The 9,890-nt window shown below is 31.9% G+C and overlaps 1 protein-coding gene across 1 annotated transcript in view; it reads right to left on the minus strand.

Annotated features, from left to right (window-relative positions):
- Window positions 1-9,334, minus strand: part of LOC133201982 (uncharacterized) — a 30,282-nt gene extending 20,948 nt beyond the window's left edge. Inside the window, exons 1-2 of the mRNA XM_061337768.1 lie at window positions 8,892-9,334; window positions 7,889-8,702 (exon numbers count right to left, since the gene is read on the minus strand). Coding sequence (XP_061193752.1) covers window positions 7,889-8,702; window positions 8,892-9,334 — 1,257 coding nt within the window. The remainder of the gene's footprint in view (window positions 1-7,888; window positions 8,703-8,891) is intronic.
- Between the last annotated feature and the right edge of the window lie 556 nt (window positions 9,335-9,890).

The raw sequence follows: 9,890 nt of genomic DNA on the forward strand, positions 1-9,890 counted from the left end.
TCAAACAATCAATAACTTTATAATTAAATAATTGATCAATTCAGAAAATTTAGAAAATAAATGTCAAGGCACAGAAATTTCAAAATGCAGATTTCAACGTAATTTTATATATATATATATATATATATATATATATATATATATATATATATATATATATATATATATATATATATATATATATATATATATATATATATATATATATATATATATATATATATATACTCCAAATAATGTATTTTGTAAAGAGTAGACAAATAAATACGAATTACAAATGATCATAACAAATCCTATGATTCTTTTCTGATTTACCTATGTGCGTGTAGATAGATATGACAAATGTTAATATTTTTTTATGTCCAAAGAAGACAAAGAAAATAATAAAAAGATCAATTTGACATGAACTTGAATGAAAAAAAAAAGAAATAATTAACAAATAATTGAGTAAAACCTGTTTCTTGAAAAATGACATATAAGTAGAGAAAATTTGATTGTAATTATCTTCTCTGTTAATCACCATTGTTATTATCTTTTTATGCAACTTGTCAAAAAATTACGCAATGCATGATTAAAATATATGTACATGTTTAAATCGATTTCTAAAAGAATAATGTGTGAAAATAAATAATTATATAATTATCTAAACAGTTTATGTTATCTTGAGAATAATGATTTATAAATAGCAATTACCGTGTTGTAGAGTAGGATTTTCCCAATAGCCAGTTTTCCCCTAGGAATCTGCATTATAGAGTAGGATTTCCTCCCGAGGGGAAATTTCACAATAGAGCCAAATTTCCCCCTCTTTCTTTCTCAGAGTAGGATCCCCCCTCCCCAACCCCCCTTATATCAATGTTTAAGTCATATCGACAATATTTTGCCAAACATTTTGTATGAAGTCAACTGATTTTTTTTAATGGAGATATGAGTGCGTTCAATTCAAGAAATATCAAATTTTGTATAAAATCTTAAAATATATAGTTTAAATCATTTAGTCTCACCCTAAAAATTTTAACTCGTAGAAAATTGTAAAATTAGTCACTACAAAAATCGTAAGATGTATTAACACCATTCTCGACGCATTGATCCTGTTGGTTCAGGAATTTCAAAATGTATATCAGCCCTAATTTAGTGATTTGATAATATGTTTGTCCTTTAAAGGTCTGGTAGTTTATTTATGGACCGATCCTTTTTACAAATAATGTGTGAGAAAATTCTAAAATTTGTGTTATTGATAGGTTCTACATACCATTTTGTAAGTTTTTGAATCGAGTACTTCTTCAAAGGAAAAAAGCAAAAAAAAAAAATAAAAATAAAAAAAAATAAATAAAAAAATAAATAAATAAATAAATAAATAAAAATCAATACAAGAAACACTGCTTTTGCAAGCCGAAGCATACGTATGTCCTCGTGAACCCTTCGGTGAATCATTAAATTTGAAAGCAGAGAGCAAATACTCTGTTAGTTTTGCAAAGTTTCTTTTTTTAAAGAAATAAATGACCTATTTTTAGTTTCATGACCCTGGCAACTATTTTGGATATATTTTAACCAAAGGAACTTGGAAAGACACTCAAACATCAATATTATGTACATGTAGTTTGAAATATAATTGGAGAAAAAAAATCAAATTCCATGGATACAATTAAAGATTTGTACAACCGATAACAGTGTACCATTTTTTAGAAGCCAGTTTGACCAGATGAAAAGAATAAGATTATAATGCCTCAAAAAAATTGGTTGGTCAGTTACTGAGAAAAAAAAGGAAATTCAAAATATTTTAATTTTTGTATTTCATATTTTCAATGTAGCAGGGTGCCGTTTTGAAGATGTAACACTTGTAGCAACGTGACGCCCCCCTCCTGCCATAGATACTTAAAGCCATGGTATTTTACTGGGGGAAGATTGGCTCTGGGGGAAATCGCACTCTATAACTATTACACATAGTAGGATTTTCCCCCGGTAAATTGACTTTGATGTGGAATTTCCGTAGGGGAAATCCTGTTCTAGAGTCATTTTTCCGTGGGCGAAATCCTGCTTTAGAGCCAATTTTCCGGGGGGAAATCCTACTCTAAAGCCAGTTTACCGGGGGGAAAGATTTTATGGGAGAACGCCTACTCTACAAGACAGCTTTTTAGATAAAAGTAAATCTAAATTGTACATAAACACACATTACTTATACTCTACGTGTACAAATGTTTTGATTTACATCCAACCGGTATGCTGATTGCTCGCCGCGAAGCGGTTTATAAAAAAGCGTAAACTGTTCCAACCCACTTTATACCGTATAAATTGAGTAGCTATTAATTTCATGCCTTATAATTTAATTTTAATTTATTTAGTGTAAGAAAAAAGATGATTGCCCTTAAAAGATGACTTCAAATTGTACAAAATTTAAATGTAACGTCAGGCGCATCGATACATTTTTGACGCAAGTCATTGTGACGTAGGCAACCCATTTGTACGATATATAATAGATTTTTTATCCAATCAAATGGCGCGTTACAATCAGAATTAAATTATACAACAATCAATGGAATTAGATACAAAAAAGACCTTCAAATATCTTTAAAGAGGGCAGCTTGCTCTTTAAAAAAAAAACTAGCTACTGAGGATAATTATGTACCTTAATTATTCAATTATTGTGATCAGTTCCTCAATGCAATTGTTTTTTTTTACTTGGTTGACATTAAAGCTGTCAACAACTCTTACTAGGTTTGTCTGTTTGAGATAGGATTACGTGATATATGAATCACCAAATATTTGTTACAAAACAAATTTAAGTGAACTTCCGTAAGACATTTAAAGATCATTAGGGTTTTTGGCTGCATACTTTTTTTTTTTACACAATTCTATTATGACATTGCAAGGAAAAGACAGTATGTAAGAGGAATCTGTTTTTAAACTTTATCTTCTGTTTCGATACAGACTCCACTCCATGACCCCACATAACTCCACTCCACTCCATTCCACTCTCATCATTTTATCCCAAGCCATACATATAAATAAAACATGGCAACAAGTTTGCTAATTAAAAATACTGCAATGCTGCTAGGAAGTGAATAAAATATATAAATTGTCGATTTAATTTTTAAAGTCTCAATTCAAAGATGAAATTATATACAATAATGCCATATGGCAACTTGCTCCTAAATAGGATGTAAAACTTTTGATAATACGTAGATGTTAGTAAGCAAATTCCCAATTTCAGCTTGTTCTGACCAAATACCACACGTAACTCTGTCTTTCAGAAAAAACAAAACCAAAAACTTTTAAGATGTATTTTGTTTAACGGCATTGGTTATTACTTCAACCATAAAAGTATACAAGACATGAAACTAGTGGAAAAAATACCTGAAAAAAAACAAGGTGTAAGACTGTTGTTTTCGTGATTTTGAGAAAAAGGTTTAGCTAGGGATTTCCCCTAAGGTTCACAGTCTTCACTCAATCATTAGAATCAAAAATGAAAAATCAGGTTTTCCAGGTATTGTACTTTTAGATAAAGGGTCGTAGGTGAAAATGGGCCATGAATTAATGAACAAGATACCCACATAGAAGTTTTTCAGAGTCTTATAACCACGTATCTCGGAATAGCTTAAACCATTTTGAAGTACTTAACAATATTCAAAATAGTCTATTAAAGGTATTCAAACGAAAAAAGAGGAAGACATTCATTTGGTCCTTGAATGAAATTTGACGCCCTGTATCGTTCGCTTATCCAAGCATGGGACGATTACTTTAATCGAATAATATTTTTTTCTTTAGAATCGTCAACGCCTAATTTGACATAAATTCTAAATTCTAATTTTTTAAGTCTAAATTTTAGGATGAAAGTGTACAGCTGTACACAAAAACACAGCATGTCAGCAAGTTAATTGTAAATATTCCAATGTTGCTAGGAAGTGAATTAGAAATGTAAATTCCCGATTTAATTTCTAGAATCTTAATTGAAAGATGAATCAATACAGAAGAGCCAAGTTTTTAAAATGTAATTGGTATATAAAACTGAAAGCGGAATTTTTATAATAGACATAGACCGGCCCTATTTATTATCGTATTTGGTCACCCCAGACCTTAAAACGAGGTGCATCAAATATTATGCAACATCGGAACCCTTTCCTAATTTAGGATAATTTGACAATTAATCAATGTATCAAACTAAAATTTTCAAAACACCTTAAACTTGTGTTCCTTATAAATTGATTTTATCGCATAAGTCCACGAACCTTATTATAACCCTTCCTGTATTGTTCGACAGTAAATGTAATTACTTCAACCATAAAAATACACAAGATATGAATCTAATCAAATAAATACCTTGTAAAACTAGGATTAAGACAGGTTTGTTGTGATCTTGAGAAAAGAGTTCGACTAGGGATATACGTTGTGGTTCATACCCTTTCTCAAAATCACCAGAATCGAAAATGAAATTCAGATTTTCGAGGTATTTGAACTTTCAGATAAAGGGTCTTTGATGAAAACTTGGTCACAATTTTATGGACAAGATACCCACATAGAACGTTACACAGTCATCTCTACAATCTCTTCGAACTGCTTAAATTACATCGAAGAACTGACGACATGATAGCTTGCTTATCCTAGCAGAGGATGATTACTTTTATCGATTTTTTTTCTGTTTAAAAACAGTTCAACACTAAAACTGATATCAATTCTAGTTCTCATTTTTAAGAGTATACGCAGGTAAAATTGCAAAATATGTTCGACATATGTTGAACATACGTTAAACATACGTTCCAAAAAATATGTTCGCCATAAAAAAAGAGCACCATATGATCACAAATGTTTCCAAATATATATTAATCATTAGTTTTACATATGTTGGTTGCATGTTTTGTATGATCATATGAATAACATACATGTATGTTTATTTTCATATGTTCTTCATATGTTGAGCAAAAGTTATTTTATTTTTTAACTTATATTTATTGCGGGGACCCTGAGGTCCACGCAGAAAATATATTAGCGGAGTTAAACCGGATGCCATGGGCTTACATCAGACCAGGCATGAGCAAGAATGCTAGAGAGTTCGCCTCCAAGACAACTTGCTCTTAGAACAATTCGCCCTTTTCGAATTAGAATATGCCAATTATTAGCAAACCTCGCTCGAAAATCTGCACATCGTATTTATGTATTCTTTGGCGTAATCAAGATCTGAATTTCTCTTTAATACATATATCCTTATATACAAACTAAAATTCTATGGTACAAGCATTTTAAATAAGTAGGAAGAACTTATATGGATAGCTTAACAGCTTTCAAGAACATGTTGAATTAAAAACTTAATTCAACTACTTGGTTTTAAAAGATAATCTTTATCAAGTTTACCGGCATTAGCTTTGTGCATCAAGGTTAGCAAAATAATTATAACTGGATAAAGGCCTGTAGCAACGTTTTTCCATGAGAGGAGAGGGAGAAACATAAAAAAAATTCTGCGTACTACAGATCAGTGCTACACGTGTACCATCTATCTTCCCAATGATAGGATATCTTCCGTATAAATCTAGTACAGATGTCAAGTCCCAGCCGTTAATGATTTCATGTATCGAAATAGCCCGATTTTTTTTTTTTAATGACAAAACTATAGGCCAATCGGGAATAAAATTTAACAATTTTGCTATGAAAGTACAATCAATCGAAGTAAGTAGATCATTGTAGAAAATGTTAAAGAAAGGTTAACCTGTGCTACCTTTCAAAGTAACCAATGAACTCGTCCATGGATGCATTGACGGTCGTTGTAACAAGAATAGATATGGGTTACCCCATATCCAAGATATTCGACTTTTAATTTACTCCAATTTTCACCAAAAAGAAAAACTGCACATGTTATGAAACTGGTGTATAGTTCTTCATGTCCGAAACAAATACCGTCACCAGTCTAAGCGTCACAAGCAAACAGTGCATACACCTGTGCTTGAAAGACCAAATAGCCTTGGTCTATGTACGATGAGATTGTCAATCGCATCTTCTCAGTGGCGAGCTCAGAAAAACACGTTGTTTTGCCAAGAAGTTACGATTGCATGTGTTGTATATTAGTCATTCCGTTATTTAAAAAGAGACAGAGAAAACACACTCACAAAATTAATTTTTTTTGTGTTTTCAAATTGATCGAGTTAATCGATAACCTAGCATCGTTTTAGATAACCCCTCTAGTGTTCCAGTACATGGTCGGATCCAGCAGTTTTTGAAAAGGGGGTCTAGGTCACACCGCAGGCACTTTCATTCAAGCCCGTAGTAACGGTTTTCGAAGAGGCAACCTTCAAAAAGAGTTGACAACCAAAAATAAATAAATTAATTAAAATAACAACCTGTGCACCACACTGTGAAATCCTATTTTGGGGGGGGGGGGGGGGTCTTCGTCTAACTTTTCGGTATATTTTGAATTTTTTAAATGTTTGATTTTCCGTATTTTAAACCTCCCCGCAACAAAAGTGCGGGGGAGCTTCCAATACAAATCAAAACTTATATATTCAAATTATAACAAAAAAATAAATTTTTTTTAGGAAAAAGTGAGCCCCCTTCCTCTACAAACTACGGGGACATTTTGAACTTTTCTTTTCATTGATTAAAATATCCCCATAATATATGTAGATAAATATTCTCCTATGGATACTCCCTTTCATGACTTTTTATGCATACTTATTAAAATTAGTTACTTTAGAAGATGGTCCAAAAATGGCATAGCCGTACGTTCGCCGGAATCTTGAAAATACTAAACGTAAAAATATCTATATATATATTTCAGAAAAAAAAACATTCTCTCTCTTTTCCTCTTTCTGGAAAAATAAAGGGGGTTCCAACATCCTACCCCCCCCCCCTCCCCTGGATCCGCCAATGGAGTTAAAATTCAACCATTACGATAGCTGCACGCTTAAGCCTCTTTTAATTCTGTTGTTAATTTTACATTACAATTATGATCTAGATACCTAGATCAACATTTCATATTCATATCATTTCAAGGTCATGATTTTTTTTTATCATTACAGCCTAATTAAGCAGACTTAAATAACGATGAAAATGACAAGATTCATGTAAAAAAATTAAATTTAATTACACCTTTGTAAAGTCACTAAATCTAGAAATTTTCTTTGAATTTCGTTTCGAAACACATGCATATGGTCCACGTATTGCAGTTCTTTTTTGAAGGACAGCAAATTGTTTTTTAATTATTTCGTGATTTCTTTGGATTGCAATGTGAACCAAATGTTAATGTTGTCCTTATATATATATATATATATATATATATATATATATATATATATTTTATATATATATATATATATATATATATATATATATATATATATATATATATATATATATATATATATATATATATATATATAAACAATGCGGGAAATTTGTAGAATGAAAACAATATGTACAATTGTGATTACGATTACGATAAATTGTTAAGTTTAGGTTTGAAAACATGTATAAAATGTTTTTCTTTTTCGCGTCTCTGGATGTCACTTTCATTTGAAAGTTTGTAAAAAGGAAATATAGTAAACTGTTTATTTCCACAGCGATCCAAATGCTCACTTAGAGGGATTTGTCGATATTCCGGTGAGTTAATATGTTGTCTGTGGACCCGCACACGGGCGCGAAGCGGGTTGCTTGTTTTCCCGATGTAATACTGGTGGCATCCAGGACATGTAATTACATATATTACATTTTTAGTGTCACAAGACATATTTGCGTTGACTGTAAATTGTCTTCCGTTAAAGTTATAAGTTGATCCTTCTATGATATGTTGGCATGTCCCGCAACGTGCGTCCTCACACTTGGCGACTGCGCAGGTATTTTTAAAATGGGAAAAACACAGGATTCTTCTAAGATTCCTAGGTTGTCGTCTGCTGTTGATAAATTTTACATCTTTATATATTCGTTTTGTTGATATGTCATCTTTAAGAATGTTGTTCAGTTGGTGAAATATAGAGGTCAAGTTATAATTCCGTGGGTTGTGAGTTTGCACAAATGGAATAATTTCCGTTTTATTTTCCTGGCTCTTTGTAGACAGTAATTCAGATCGTGTATATCCTTTGGCTTTCAATATACCGTTATCTATGAGGGTTTCAGGATATTCCTGTTTTATAAGGTACGACTTGAGCTCTTTCAGTCGGATATCTCTAGTGTTATCATCGCTAACGATAGCACATAAACGTCTAGCAAGATTGTAAGGGATTGCTGTTTTTGTATGGTGAGGGTGACAGGAAGCAAAATGTAGGTAATGGTGGGTGTCAGTTGATTTGTAATAGATATCCGTAGAAAGTTTTGTATCTTCTTTGATGACTAGGACGTCAAGAAAAGGTAATTTAGTATCACTGCTTTCCATTGTAAATCTGATATTAGAACCCAAGCCGTTTAACAACTGCTGGAAAACGGATAATCTGTCAACATTGTCATTCCATAGAATAAAACAATCATCCAGAAATCTTTTCCATTTTGATATTATAGATTCAGCATCTTCCTCTCCCCATAGAGTGGCTAGTTGGTGATGTAGTTTCTGTTCGAGATATCCTAAGGTTAAAGTGCCATATGTGGGAGCCACTTTTGTCCCCATCGCTGTTCCTTTTGTTTGTATAAAATGATCTTTTCCAAAGGCGAAGGTATTGTTTAGAAGTATTATTCTTAATCCTTCCAATATAAATTCTTTCTCAAAACGATCTTGTAGTAAATCTGGATATCTGTCAATCCAATATTTAATAGCTTTTATACCCAAATCCACTGGTATATTTGTGTATAAACTAACGACGTCGAATGACACCAGCTTCGTGTTACTTTGAATATGGTCTGGTAGGTGATTAATAAAATCTAAATCATCTCTAATAAAGCTGGGAACTTTTTCATAATAAGGTTTTTATAAAATATCTAACATGTGACTAAGTCTTTGTGTTGAACAATTAGGTCCCCCTACGATGGGTCGAAAAGAGAGATCTTCTGGATTAGGACAGCAAATGTATTCTCCTTTTTGAGCATGTATTGCGTTTTTGATTTCCGATGATTTATGTACTTTTGGTAATCCATAAAATTGACTCTCACTGGTATCGAAGTTTGTTAGATAGTCTTTCTCCTTAGCAGTCATATTCCCGGAAGATGGCCCACTGACAAGTTGTTTTATCTTTGCTAACGTTTTTTTCTCCTGATTTGCATTAATAGTTCTATAGTAGACGGGATCCTGCAGCATATTCAAAATTTTACGTTCATAAAATACTTTATTCATGATGACTACCCCGCCTCCTTTGTCGGCCTCTTTGATAACTATGCTTTCGTCCTTATATAGCTTTTCCCTCCTCTTTGGTGAGGTTAGATTTAACATACTTAGTAACATTGGGTAGCTTTATATTATCTAGAGTATCACATACCGCATCTAGAGTTCGGTTTCTACCTCGTTTTGGGATAAAGTGGGATTTATTTCTAACGAGATCCTCTGGTTCTTCACCAGTCTTTTCCAGGAGACCAAAATAGTAGGAGAAATAATCCACACATAAATTAAAATATGCACAATTTGAAGGCATTTTTGAAGGAGAAATTGTCTTATTTTCTACAATTAATGACAGAAAATTAAATTAAAAGGAATGAAGTTAATAGCTACCCAAGTTATACTGGTATAACCTGGGTTGGAACAGTTTACGTTTTTTTTTTTTTGTTTTTTTTTTTATGTATATATATACCGCTTTGCGGTTTATAAAGCGTAAACTGCCCCAACCCAGGTTATACAGTATAACTTGGGTAGCTATTAAATTTATTCCTTAAATAATAAGAAATAGAAGAACAAATTTTTAAGCTATTAATCCTGTTTTTATTTTTCAAATTTTTACATATTTCTGGCATCATTTCACTGAGTTACTTCTAAAATAATGAAGAAAAAATAA

This window comes from Saccostrea echinata, unplaced genomic scaffold (genome assembly GCF_033153115.1).
Source record: "Saccostrea echinata isolate AGI-Se365-2 ecotype Australia unplaced genomic scaffold, CSIRO_AGI_Sech_v1 ptg000046l, whole genome shotgun sequence".
Lineage (NCBI taxonomy): Eukaryota > Metazoa > Mollusca > Bivalvia > Ostreida > Ostreidae > Saccostrea > Saccostrea echinata.